General features: G+C 43.9%; 1 protein-coding gene across 1 annotated transcript in view; it reads right to left on the bottom strand.

The window, feature by feature from the left end:
• Window positions 1–2,730: 2,730 nt before the first annotated feature.
• Window positions 2,731–14,030, bottom strand: part of LOC130839985 (uricase) — a 93,205-nt gene continuing 81,905 nt past the window's right edge. Inside the window, exons 5-8 of the mRNA XM_057714910.1 lie at window positions 9,755–9,941; window positions 8,062–8,185; window positions 6,000–6,083; window positions 2,731–3,863 (exon numbers count right to left, since the gene is read on the bottom strand). Of these exons, the coding sequence (XP_057570893.1) occupies window positions 3,789–3,863; window positions 6,000–6,083; window positions 8,062–8,185; window positions 9,755–9,941 (470 nt within the window). The 3' untranslated portion in view covers window positions 2,731–3,788. The remainder of the gene's footprint in view (window positions 3,864–5,999; window positions 6,084–8,061; window positions 8,186–9,754; window positions 9,942–14,030) is intronic.

The raw sequence follows: 14,030 nt of genomic DNA, 5'->3' as shown, positions 1-14,030 counted from the left end.
TGTTGCTCAATCAAAACATCCCTCTGCTCAGACTAGAGACTGAATGTGAGCTGTTTAACAGGGACCGTACAGGGAAGATCATGACCCTTAAGCAAACTACACGCAGTAACAGGGTTCTGGACCATACCGCCCCGCCTGTGGTTCTCGTCCTGGCCGGCAACACCGTCCCGCCTGTCCACCCTCCGTGCCCACAGCAGGGGCTGAATCCAGGAGAGGCAGTGTGAGAGCAGACCACAGGGTTCATAATAACACTGCCTTTCTCCAGGAGGGACCCGGGTTAGTAACCTTATGGTCTCAGGTGGGGCCAAGTAGGAGACAGGTGAAATCTGTAGGTCCCTTCCTAATCCTATTCCCCACAGGGTGGCAAACCCAAACCAGCGGGGCCTTACCTGCCAGCTCCAGGGCCTGGCTATAGTGTGTTCCCCTGGGAGTAGACCCTGTGGCTGGGGCAGAAGCGAGTTGTTGTCCTGACCCATAGTTGGCAGCAGTCCTTCGGTGGTCAACAGCTGAACTTGGATGGTGTGGACCCGTTGCCTCTGGGTTAACATGGCGAAGGCACTGGGACAACTGCTCCTAGGGTGTGTCCATGTGTTGTTGCCTCAGTTGTTGTTGAAATAGCCCATTCATTCTTTCAGCTAGCCCGGCAGCGATGGGCTTGTAAGGCAGGTGGAAATGCCAGTGTGTGGCTTTTTTATCAGCCCATTTCTGAACTTCATGGTAAAGTAGGGTCCTTTGTCACTATCGATTTGCATGGGTGTCCTGTGTGTCTAGACCCTACAGTGGTTTTTTCTTGTTGCTTGATGACTAGGGTAGGCCTTCTGTAATGTCTTCCTCCTGCTGCAAGGCATGTAGGCCACATATGGCTGTTGTTCCATCACACTGTATCCTTGCTCTGCCCCCTTCCAGAGCTGATGCCAGAAGACCAAGGGCACTCTGTTATTTTGCTGTTACCACAGGCCCCAACCAAACCCTCCCAGGTAACTGGCCACATCCAATTTACAAGCCTGTCCCTGAGTTAACATCCCTAAAGCCTGTGTCAATGGCTTATTGTTTAGGGGTGGTGGGTTGGGGCTATGTTTGCCTTACCCAACCAGATAACACCCAATTATTTGATAGATAATCCAGGTACTTGCGTTTTGTCTGTATTCACCAGCCACCACCGTGCAGTTAGATGAGCTGTGGGCTCAGGGCTGTTCCTTTTAAACTGGAAGAAGACTCTAAGGTTAACGGAATATCATCAATACAATGGAAGAGAAAGACATCTCTCATGGTGGTCATCTGCCACAGGATCCCACATGCTAGTGGACAGCCACCTCGGGGTTACCCCCTCAACTTTCCATTCCGCATCCTTAGTTCCTGACATCTCAGCGCTCACAGGACTTTCCTTGGCCTCTTGGCTGACTTGCCAATTGTTGGGCTGCACCCCAGCCTCAAGGCTGAAGACAGAGTCCAGAGACAGCGACAGAGACATCAGTGGCTTATTGGATAGGCGATCTTACACGTCCAAAACAAAGGGTCCTGGAGTGATACCCCACTGTGTCTGGCAGACAGCAGGAAGGACACAGCAGCAGTCTTTGCTACTTGGCGGAGGAGGCTACCATTTTTAGGGGGAATTGATGTCAGGTTGGCTCATCAGTTACCAGGGAAACCAGCAGCTGGGCAGGAGGCAAACACATAGGCAATTACTGATTAAGCCCTATGATTCAGAGGATTGAATAGGGACTGGCCAAGCAGGGAATGAACAGAAAGCGAGATAACAGCCACCTTGAGCGTCTTGACCATATAACATCCTTCACAAAATGGGAACCTGATTCTTGAAATTTTCATAGACTACAGGCTCTCCTGCCACACACCTGGGATATAATTTTCAATAGCTCATTTGCAACTCATTACAATAAATGTTTTAAGAGCTCAGGAGAAGCAAAATGCATATATGTATTAAAAAAAATCCACAATTTCTAAGAATTCTGCTCTTCTCTGAAACAGTTTCTAAAATTTATATGACCAAAAGACCAAGTAAAAAGGGCCTAATTAAGTTTTTTTTGGGGGGGGAGTTGTTTTGTTTTGTTTGTTTTTTAGGAAATATCACATTAGATTCCAAATTCCTCTTTGCACAGAATTACCAAATCAGCAGAGGAATAAAATGTACTAGCCATTTGGCCATGCAAGTTACATGATGTAGAAGCACACTTTGTAACATGAGTATTCAACATAGCACAAAACTTTCCTTATCACATTACTTTATCCTTCTTATCTCAAGTTCTTTGCAAGCAGGCAACAGCTTGAGAATGGCCTGAAGCACCTTCTAGGGTTTGCTGCTCTCAGACCTCCCATCTCTCATTTCACCCATGAAGTCCAATGATGACTTTCCGTGTAGGGCTAACAATAAATGAAAAGAAGGCAGGATATTTCATTCAACAAACACACACAGAAATTTCTATGTGTTAGGCATAAATACTACCATAGCTCTTTATAAACATTAATTCATTTAATCTTCAAAAAAAACCTATGATGTTTGTTCTATTTTCACCTCCATTTTACAGATGAGGAATCTTGTCATAGAGCTAGTAAGAGATGGGCCCAGGATTTAAATGAGTTTGTGCAATCAAACACGGCACCATGCCGCCTTAAGCAGTAGTGTTATAAAGGCGAATGCAGAATTATCAAATAATACTACACACTCATAGGTAAGGTAAGCATTTATGAAAAATGGAGACAAAATTTAAAAAATGGAGATTTTTTAAGTGGAGGAAGGTTATCTAGACTGTTAATGTAGACAAGTTTTTGTCATGAGTTTCTAAAATTATAGTTTATGAAGTTTATAGTATATATACATCAGTAGTGTTAGTTAACTAATATAAACACCACTCAAATCTGCATACATCTTTAAATCATCAATTATATTTATTTCTCTGATTATAAAAGTAATAAATGTTCATATCTGGACGATTCAGAAAATCACATGACAAAAAATAAAAATCACCCATAATTGCATCATCCAGAAATCATTGTTGCTGATATTTTCATATATACAGTCTCTAGTCTTCTTTCTATGTATATGCTCATCCAGCTGGATATTGACTTACCATTTATTAAATGTGGCTTTTTGTGCCAAAGTGATGCGTTATTCAAAGAAAAGAAATTTACACTTTTTTTCAATGCTTCAGTGTGTACTAAATATTCTTTAAGGGTTGTAAAAGTCATAAAACCAATACATTAAAATTACAAAAGTACTTTTAGAGTAGAAATAAACTCCCAATGATATAGATGCTAGAGCATTCTTAAGAACTCAAGCATTCAGTCTAATTGAAGCACAATGGTGGTATTTTTCAAAATATGATTTTATCATTACATTTTATGCATTACCAAGGAGCACGTTTTAACATCAGCAGGACAAAAGCAATGCTGGCTTCTTAAATTTATGCACAAAATTAATTGATATCACACCTCCACTGATTCATGATTATCTTCTTCATGAGTGGATTCTAAAGCTTCTCTAAAACAGGAAGGCACAAGACCACTAAAATGAAATATTGATTTATGATTATTCTAATACTGCTCAGCATTTGTGAAGTAAACTGTATCCACAAAACATGTTATAATTACTAATCCTGAAACACTTCCCTGAGCTAGGTGTAGAAGAATTCTTTCATAGAGGAGGGAAATGAACACTATAAATCAATATACTAGGTTGAAAATTTGCATGGCTACACACTGCGATTTGCAGCATCACAAGTGGCTTAAGGACTGCCCCAGCTGAGCATGGACTCCCACTGGTAGCCACAATGTTACAGTCTTGAAATCAGCTTCCTCTTGACTGTACCGGTAATTCTGCCATATGGATTCTCTACCGGTAGCAAGACCTGTAGAAAAACCACATGGTAACTTCAGAGGCATTAGAACAGACCTCTCCTTTTTTCTACAAATCAATATTAAATCAACAACAAAAGACAACTTGCTAAACAGGAAAATGTATAGCCCCTACAGTAGTTTCTTCAAGCAAGGTAATGCCTTACTTTTCTGGCAATAGTTGAGAGATGAGGTGATTTTCCAGAAAATTTGAGAGTTTTTTAAAAAATTTTAATCATCAGGATATAAATGTTTCTCAAATGCGTTACATATCCCTGCTTTTTAAACAGAGTGTGGTGAACATAATTTGGCCTTTGCTTGATGACTCGCTCAGAACATCAATCGTTGTCCAATGCTATAATACTGCCGTGCCCTCAGGAGTGTTTGAGGTCCTCAGGCCTCTTAGTCCAACGCTAAATGGCTCCAGACAGCTGTGCATTTACAGTTCTTCTGTCTTCCCACCCTGTCATTTGTCACTTCTCTGCTCTTCTCAGTGTGTCCTGTCTCCCTGCTTCCCATATGTTGCCCTCACTTTGTACACACTTGCTGAGTGAGGGCCTGAGAGTGGCTCCAGCCATCCCCAAAGTGCAGACACAGACGTGGGGACAGCTTGTTCAGCCACTCAGGTGACTTTATGCAGAGCCCTGGCCCAAAGGAACTAGAACCTTCCTGCCTCCAGGTCTCCACCGGAGGCCACAGTGTCTTTTGTTCTAAGAAGTCAGACTCAAAGCTTCCACTACATCAGTAGTGTTAACTTGGTCTGCTGGCATACCTTTGAGCTAGGATCACTGCAGGCCTGAGGCATCAGGGGGCCCTGGTAGACCCTCCTCTCTCCATCAGGGGTCGTGAGTGCTCTAGTCATGATGCCTGACCCTTTCTCTGTTTGGGGCCCATTGGTTTCACCTTTGTTGAACTTGACCAGGTCCCTTTCCTGCCCTTTAGAAAGTAAACAATCAAAAAGGTCTTTACGTTCTAATTAACGGTATCCTGGGAATCTACATCCTCTCCTTCCTCTGAAGGAGATAGTGCTGCCTCTCCTTCCAGCTGAATGGACAGCAAGTGGAATCAAGATTGCCCTCCTCTGCAACTCAGGGCTCTATACCAGCTACAGCAGGCACCTGAGCGTGACCTCGGCTACCCAGGGCTGTTCCTCAGCCTCCACCTACAGCTATAGTGGTACAGAGCCTGATGGAGCCATCGACATAATTTACAGAACAGAAACAAGGTACCTGGCCAGAGGGCTGTGACTAATAAGGCTCCCGGGTCAGCAAGCCCAGAATGTAGGACCTTCTGGATACCCTTCGTTGGCCTTTATCCACCAAAGGATATGACCCTCTGGCAGCAGAACCATGGAAAATGACAGTCTCTTCCTATCTCACTCCCTCTACACGTTAAAAGCAGCCAATAGAATGGCAATTTTAGCATTCTAGAAGTCCGTGGAAAGATGGATCAAATAGAGAAATCCTGCCATTCTGAGAGTGGTCCACGTGGGGAAGGACAGTTTTGATTTCCCAGGACTGACCACAGCAGGCTACCTATTGAGACTTCAGGCTGGCTACTCAGATACACTGACTTGGCTTAACCTTCTGCCATGGCTAAAAACAAGTCAGGGTAAGTGCTTTTTTCCAGGCAAGGTTTCCTTTCAGAAAAGAAACTTCCTCATCTTGCCTTCTATAATTGCAATTAGAAACACAGATATCTTCATTTTTGTGTGTATATTGTAAGCTACTTAAATTGACTACTTAAAACTTAGGGATGATAGAAGAAAATGAAAATAGAATCTTTTTTTTTTTTTTCTCCTCATCGCCTCATGATGGAAGAATAATGAAGCTGAGACCTTCTGGGGCACTTTTCGGAGAAGTAGATCTCAGAGCTGTTTCCTCGGGCACACTCTGTTCTTTCTTTGTCTTTTACTCTCTGCAACTTCCAAGCCTCCTCTATAAGTATTCATCCACTTCTCAGGTACACCAGCCTCAGATATTGAAAGGCCAGAGTCTAGGAGGGCTCTAAAGAGTGGCAACTACAAATATTCCTAAAGCAGCAGCTGTTCAGCATTGTGGCAGATGAGAGTATCACCTCAAGTTTATAAAGAAGGGTAAAGAGTGGGGTCGGGGGGAGATGTGCTGTGAATGTTTTTAAAGTTCTCTTACCTCCTGCTTGTTGATCAGTCCCATTTTGGACATGTCTATGTTAAAGTAGTGAATGTTTGGCAGGCTGATTTCCATATCTTCTATCTGGAATCCACAACAATATGCATCACATTGGGAAACTGTGCATCTGTCTCTGTCACGCCTTCCCTCCAATCCCCAGCTCCGCACTAGCTCATTATTCAGATTCCACCTCTGTGTCTGAGACACCCTCTCATGTTCCGCTACTGCTTGACACTGTTCTTTCCTGCTAGTACCATGGTTAAATGATGGACCCACTCTTCCCTCTGTGTATGAAATCCATTTCTCAGAAAAGTAAAATCTCCTTGGGTTAGAAACCTGGGAGATCTTCAGCATCCAGCTGGCCTCCTGGTGCCGGCCCATAAACCTAAGTTCCCCCTCCATCCATTCCCTCTTCTCCAGGCCTGTCCTGAACATTTGCAGACCCTGGAGTAACTATCTGGAAGTCCTTATACCCAATGTTTAAAGATTTAAAAGTTATGAATCAAGCTAAAATACTTTCAAGGGAAATATATTCTATCCCTCTAACTTGACGTATATTCCTTCGTCACAATCTGGAAGGCCAGGATTAAACTGAAAGCTCTCTGACTCCTTGCAGCATTGTGCCAGGACCTGGCAGCGTGGAAAGAGCCAGGCCCCCGCCCCTGGCCATCCCATCCTCTCTCTTGGATTCACGTGGGTGGATACCCCAGCTTGGATGTCAAGTCCCGTTCATACCTCCGGCAAACTCTGCCCCTTTGCTCACTCTCAGAAATGAGGGTATGCTGATGGCGTGACCTGCCATTCAGGGCATAGATCTGGGGAAGAGGCTTGCACAGGTTCTGGAAGTAGTCTCGGGGTTATTTGGGCAGGAAATTCTGGGATGAAAATATCCATAGACTGGTCTAGAAGGGGAAGCATGAGCTTCTGAAGTGTTTGTTGCCTTGGCCCTACTGGACTCCTCATCCAGTGGAGAGAGGCATAGCTAGAGGAAGGCCTGAAGGGGGTCCCTGGGGCTTGGCGGAAGTCCCTCTTGCCCAGGTCTAAGGATGGCTCTGTTCCTCTCCATCCCATCATGGCCTTAGTTCACACCCTCTTTGCCAGTTTTCTGCAACAGCCTCCCAACAGGTCTCCTTGTCTAGGGCCCATCGTCCTTTTAATCTATCACATGTCTTTCAGAGTGGTCTTTCTAGAGTGAAAATCTGGTAGCACCATGCCTTGCTTAGACCCCCTCAGTGGCTCCTAAGAGTTTTCAGGATAAAATACAGACTCTATGAAGAAGCCCACAAAAGCTCTCCCGATCTGCTTCCCACCTCATCTCTAGGCACATGGAAAGACTTTCACTTCTGCAGTTTCACGTGTGGCAGACCCTCAACAGTAAATGACTGTTCCATGCTGCCTCCTATCTCCGTACCTACCCCCTCCCTCACCCTTGAATATGAATTCAGATAACCCCTACTTGTCCCTTAAGACTCAACTCAAATACCTCTCCCTCCAGAAAGTCTGGCTGGCGCCTTCCCCTATACCAGAGTTAGGTGCCTTCCTCTGAGTTTCTATAATATTGTATTCTGTATTGAATTGTTAGTTTACTTATCTTCTTCTTTCACTGAATAATGAACTCTGTGAGGGTAGGGACCATGCCTCATTTATCTCTGATTTCCTCATGTGCTGACAGAGACATAATAACCAATAATCTCAAATGTGTGGATGAAGTCTCTCTGCATCTATCCTTCATTCTCTGGCTCTCCTAAAACACAGACCCTTGGATTACTCCTCTTTCAAGGCATTCAAGTGTCCTAAATATGAGACTTAAATTGTAGCAGGTTGAAGAGACTCAGAATTTTCAACAAAAATAAAGAACTACAGCAGTGGCCTGTGTTTTCAGGTTGGACAGATTTTTCCATTTTCTTCTCTCTTCTCACTTGCTGTAACAAGCTTCAGAGCAACAACAGATGTCATTTTTCATGTGTCTTCCACTTTATTTTAACTCTCAACTCTTTCTCCGAGCTGACAGGAGACACAATAAGTTCTCTCAGTACTTGGAATGGCAAATGACAAAACATACCTCAGGAACCTGGCTCAGGGAGAGCACCTGGATGTCATAGAGGGTCTTCTGGACAGAGGGTGAGTATTCGCCTTTGTCATAGGGTCCAGCAAATTTCTCCAGGACAATGTCCCTAACAGTGTCCCTAAAACACAGAAAGGAGAACTGAGGGCTCTCACAGGGTGGTCTTTTGGGAATGTATTATGAAGCTAAGAAGCAGTGACCTCTCTGTCTCCCAGAAAACAATTTTATTGCTGGTTTTAGAGAGGATTAGTATCTTGTGATGCCAAAAAGGGGGAAAAAACCCTCACTTCCCATTTCCCTACAAACACACACACACACACACACCTCGGTCAACAGACATATTGAGCATAACTAGGGTATCTTCGTAATCTGGCACCAGGGCCCAGGGGGTATTCCAGGGTAAGTTTCCCTCCATGCTTGAAGAATTTATGAAGGGGACTTCCTCGTACTCTAGCCTTCCTAATGCTTGGCTTGGCCCATTGCTTGAATTGATGCATTTTCAGAGGTATTACTGTACCAGGCTGTGTACTAAGTATTTTATGTGATTACTTCATTAAATTCTCTCAATATACCTGAGGCAGGTACTATTATTATCTCCAATTTAGAGATAAGGAATCTGAGACTGAGTTAAATGATCCACTCACAGTCCCTCTCTTCAGTGGGAGGACCAACTGGTACCCTGACTGGCTCAATTTCATGCTCTTTTCAGCATAAATACATCAGACTGCTGCCCATGGGGAACACTTGAAAAAAGGAGAATAAGAGATTGAGGTGAGGTTCTCTTGAAGCATTTCCAACCTATCACACAATAAAAGAAGCACAGCAACATTCTGCCAGTGGGAGGAAGCTACCAGGGGACGATTCCAGCTCATCACAGGGTAGAAGTTTCTAACAATTAGAGCTTCAGCAAAGGAATGAGATACCTGGTCGAAAAGCAAACTGGGAATTCCGAGGCCTAATCACTGCTTGTCAAGGATGTTAAGAGTGATACCTTTACAATGTTAAAGCATTTATCATTTATAAAATGCTCTGTAACTGTCACCTCATTTTGAGTTTATCCTAGGGTGACCACTTGTCCTAGTTTGCCTGGGACCAAGGGCTTTCCTAGGACATGGACTTTCAGTGTTAAAATCAGGAAAGTCCTTGACAAACTGGGACCAGTTGGTCAGCCTGGTTCAGCCCTCTCTGCATCTTCTATGAGTAGCAAGGCCATTACCCTCATTTGATCCAGTGGTTCTTAAAATGTGGCCTCTGGTCCAGCAGCATGAGCATCACCTGGGAGTTTGTTAGAAATGCAAGTTCTCAGGCCCCTCTCTGGGCCACAGAATCAGAACCTCTGGGGGTTGGCTCATGATCTGCAGTTTAACAAGCCCTCCAAGTGATTCTGATACACAATCATGTTTGAGTACTACTGATTTAGTCAATTAAAAAACAGGATCAGGGAAATCAGGTGGTCCACTCAAGGTCGTTATAGCTAATAGCGTCTGAGATTCAAGTGCAGATTTACTAACTCAAAGTAAGACCAGGGTTTTTTCTGTTATCCATCAGAAGGGATTTCTTACAGTGGGGAGGTTGCATTGAATGGCTTCCAAGTTCTCCTTTCAGATGGAAGACTCTGTGAACTCTACGTCCTTGGAAAAGAGGGCAGACCCTACCTGCACCAGTGCCAGGCCCTAGCACTCGTTCATACCAGGTCGCCTCAAAGTCCACATCTCTGCCCTGGTGGTAGCGCCACTTGCAGTACACTTGGGTGGCAAAGCATCGGTCCTTCACTTCAGGGAGGGTGGTGAACTGGTCCTTGATGAATCCTTCAAATCCAGACTGGGTTGTCTTCAAGACCTTGAGGTCTTTAATTCCGGAATGAATGACTGGAGGTCCTGTTTTAAGTCAAAAGGTAAGAGGGGATGAGGTCATAAAGAAAATTGCCTTCTTACTGCCTAGCCTTGAGGATCGTGGTCATCAAGATGTGGTTCACTATGTTTGTACAAAGAGCTACATCACTGCCCATGTTTTCTGTCTCCCTGTCTCCTCTGAAGTCCACATGATGAAGACAGTGTGCCTTTCCCTCTATCTGAATTCCACAGCTCTCTTGCTTTCTCATGCCTTAGGAGAACTGAAGGTCAGAAACTAAACCTCCTGCGGTATTGAAGCCCACAGGAACAAATACCTTTTTCTCAGCTATGTGCAGGGGTGTCTTCTAGGTCAATTACCTTCCACATTTTGACCTCCATTTCATTCAGCAGGCAATCATGCTGGAATGAGTTAATAAACTCCTCAAAAGCAGCTCCTCTTCCTCTGTCCACTACTGTGATGCCCTTCACTGGGGGTGGTCCTCAAGCGGATTGTCTACACAGCTGATGGCTCCAATCACCACCAGAGCCCTCAGCTCCCTTGTGTTTATGAACTCAGCAAAACCAGACAGTTTCATGAATAAGTAGCAGCATGGGCCTGGATGAGCCTAAATAGGGACTGGGAAGGTGAGGCCAGTGACCCACAAGGTATAGATTGTCTACGTGGACATCCATAAAGGCTTCTGTCTTTTGGCTGAACTGAGAAGGGGCAAAGTTGGCTCATGGGGACCTGGGGGAGAGAGGACAGACTTGAAAACAATGGAGGAGATGACACGGCTCTCCTGCAGTCCCTACATCACCTCATGAGGTGCTTCTGGGAGGTGGAGGGGAGAGAGGAATAATGTGAAAAAGCTGTTTACTTGTGCCAGGCAGTTCTAGCTCAGGGCCCAGGAGACAGGTAGGGTACAGAGTTAGTGAGGGAAAGATTCTCTCTTTCTTTTTCTTCCTGGAACACACTGTAGTTCCAGCTGTTTGGTGAAGCCTGGGGAGAACATGGCACTGGGGGACACACTGAGAAACCCCAGGGTACAATGTCCGTGGAGAGCAGCCTTCTTCCCAAGGAGCAGTGGCAACTGGTACAGCAAACTCTGGGCAGAGCCAGTGAAGCAGCAGTTGTACTCAATGGGTGCAAAATCTCCCTGAGCATGTATGAGACAGACCTCTAGGCTGGGAGAAGGCGGGAGAGTTTGGCTGGAGAGGTACAGCAGTTTTGTAATGAGAGAGCCACAAGATCAGGGAAACTCAGGAGTTAACAATGCCATGACCTCATTTTTATGTGCAGTCTGGTGAGGCTGGGATGCTTAGGGGACACTTGGGCACAAACCCTCAATAGCATAGTCAAGGCAGGATAACTTAGGTCACCTCTTTTCAGTCTTGAAATTAGTCCAGACTGATATCTATCCTTTTTGACCTGCTGAACCTTAAGTCATGAGCTGGAGGTATACGTTGTACATGGTCTTAGTGGAAGAACAAGAATGTAACCCGCAATCCTCAAGTCAAATCCAGGGCAGCTGTTAATAATCCAATGGTTTACATTTTCCTGTGTGATTTCAATCGCTGTGGTTAACTCAGCCGTTGTGGACTTTCAGAAGTAGGTAAATAATAACTATATTTTGATATTTTCCCAACTACATGTGTGTACCTACCACAGAGAGCAGTGGCCATGGTTAGTGGTAGATCTGCTGATTAAATATGTGCTGATTAAATAAGGTGTTCTGGTCAGAGTGTTCTAGGATAATGTGGTAGGATAGAAAATGGTATTTGTTTAACATTCCGCAGTTCTTATTGGAAGCTATATCTGAAGCAGAGCCAAGAGAAACATAACACTAATGACAATGCCTTAAGTTGGCTGGGTTTATCAGATTCTAAGTGTTTCAAGACACAATTCTGCAAAATCAGCATTTCCAAATGCAGTGTAGAGCTGACCCAAATGAATCTATGTCCCAGACCCAAGAGAATTGCAGAAGCAATCAATAGGTATCTGTTAAATGAATGAATGAGTGCAATAAAATTGATTCACCTTAACAACTTAGCCTCACAACTTAGTGTCTTTTTCTTCTAGACAGTTCTCCATCAATCTTTAGCATTTGCCTTCCTGATCTGCCCCCTCCCCTCAACCCTCACACACAGACAGTGTGGCAGGGGGAGAAGGGGAGGACATCAACACTGATTGAGAATGTCCTGACTTCCAGCACATATTCTAGTCATATGGCTAGACACTGGTCGGGGGGGGGGGGGTTGAACTCAGCACCCCATTACGAGATTTCATGCTTTTCTTCCCCCTTTTTGTATCACTCCCCATCCTCATAATGTTTCCTCCTCCCTTTAACTCTCTCTTCCTATTTCTGTAATAAAAGAGGACTTTCCAAGAGACAAGAAAGTTGCCACCGTCATTCCACAACGTGCTTTGAGGGCTTCAGAGAGAACCCCCAGTTGAAAAATACCTTCTGCATTGGTTTGAAATGAAGATTGAAGCATCACTTTTAGAAATGACCTCTACGTCTCTTGAAAACATTTTATCACGTAAAAATTTCCTATTGAAATACCAAGACCCCTTTAAAGGAGTGACTCCCTAAGCCTTTATAAACTAATATCATAATTTACTTCCAACAGTAATCCCTTCTAGAAGAAAAAATCCTATAGAAATGAAACTTGAATTTGCAGTCAGACGTGGGATTAGCGCAAGTGGTGGGAACTCTCGAAGGGGGATAAGGAGAAGGCAAGGGAAACCAAAGGCACACTCCATTTCTACTTTTCCTGTACAGCTGGCCTTGATCACCAGCATCTACGTGAGCCAACCTTACTTTGACTCCTTAACTGCCTCAATTCTAAACGGATTTCCAGATGCAGTGTTACCCATGGTTGAGTCCGCAGTCTTGGGACTCAGATTCCTTGAATTCAATCTCAGTGCTCTCCATGCCTCTCCTCCCCTATTTATGAGCTGTACTTCCTTGATAAAACTAATTAACCTCTCTCTACCTTGATTTTCTCCTCTGCAGGAGATGATAACCCTAACTAGTTCCTAGAGATGATAGGTGTCTAAGATGATGCACATAGAAGACAGTAAAGTGGCTGCCCAGGAGGAAACGCTCTGTAAAAGTTATTATGATGATTTTGCCCTAATTGGCTTTTTCTTATTGACTTCAACCACCTGTAAATATTTCCCATATTTCACAAAGGCTTGTTGGATTCTGAAAACTCCTTCTGACATGCCATGCCTATACACCTCCAGCCCTGGGATGAGATTTATTGATCTTTGGGGAGTATCAGTCAGCTAGGCAACTTTGAAATGATCTACTTTCTTGCTAGAATCTGAAAATGGAGAAAGCATTTGCATTTTCTAACATGCTTTGGCCTCAGTTTCACACAGAGTAAAACATCTCACATTCTCAAAACAGTTCACTACTGTCATAGTTCAGGCAGAACGCACAGCATCTACTCTGGGTGCTCATCATTCTATGAACAACAACAACAAAAACCTATTCTCTCTGAATGTGAAAAATAAATTTTCTTGGAACACATTAGACACCCTGGATGAAATCTAGGAGCTTATTTTATCTTCTCTGTTGGCAGTGCCCCAGCTTTCTGAACACTGGTAGGAACCTTAGTCTTTCAAATTCACGGGCCCATCAACTAAAAATATGATGCTTCACGCACTCTAAAAAAGGTTCCAATTTAGACTAACAAGAAGTAATTCAACCCAAAAGACTGTCCTTTTCTAGGCTACTTCCCATGAAACCACTTAATCAGCTCTTTTTTGCCTTTCTGCCATGGTTATGGAGTAATGCAAAAGGAAGATTTTCACATTTTACTTTGCTAGAACATAATCTTTTCTAGCTTTTAGTGTCCTCCTACACACTTAACAGATTGTGGTTTATCTCTCAGAGGAGCATACATCCTACCCCTTCAGGTCTGTAAGGGAAAGAAACTCACTGAAAATTAATAGAAAATAAGCCCGAGTCCTTACCTACGCATCAGGTGTCACAAAGCACAAAGCTTTACTGAGTCAAGAAAAAATAGTCCTGTCATGAAGAGGATAATTACTTCCACATTGAACACCTCCAAAAAGGACACAAATAGCTAAAAGGAGGGTATTTTAAAGCTATATTAAATCAT

This window comes from Hippopotamus amphibius, chromosome 1, assembly GCF_030028045.1.
Source record: "Hippopotamus amphibius kiboko isolate mHipAmp2 chromosome 1, mHipAmp2.hap2, whole genome shotgun sequence".
NCBI classification, from domain to species: Eukaryota; Metazoa; Chordata; class Mammalia; order Artiodactyla; family Hippopotamidae; genus Hippopotamus; species Hippopotamus amphibius.
The sequence above is the reverse complement of the archived record's forward strand: the minus strand, read 5'-3'. Positions and strand labels throughout refer to the sequence as shown.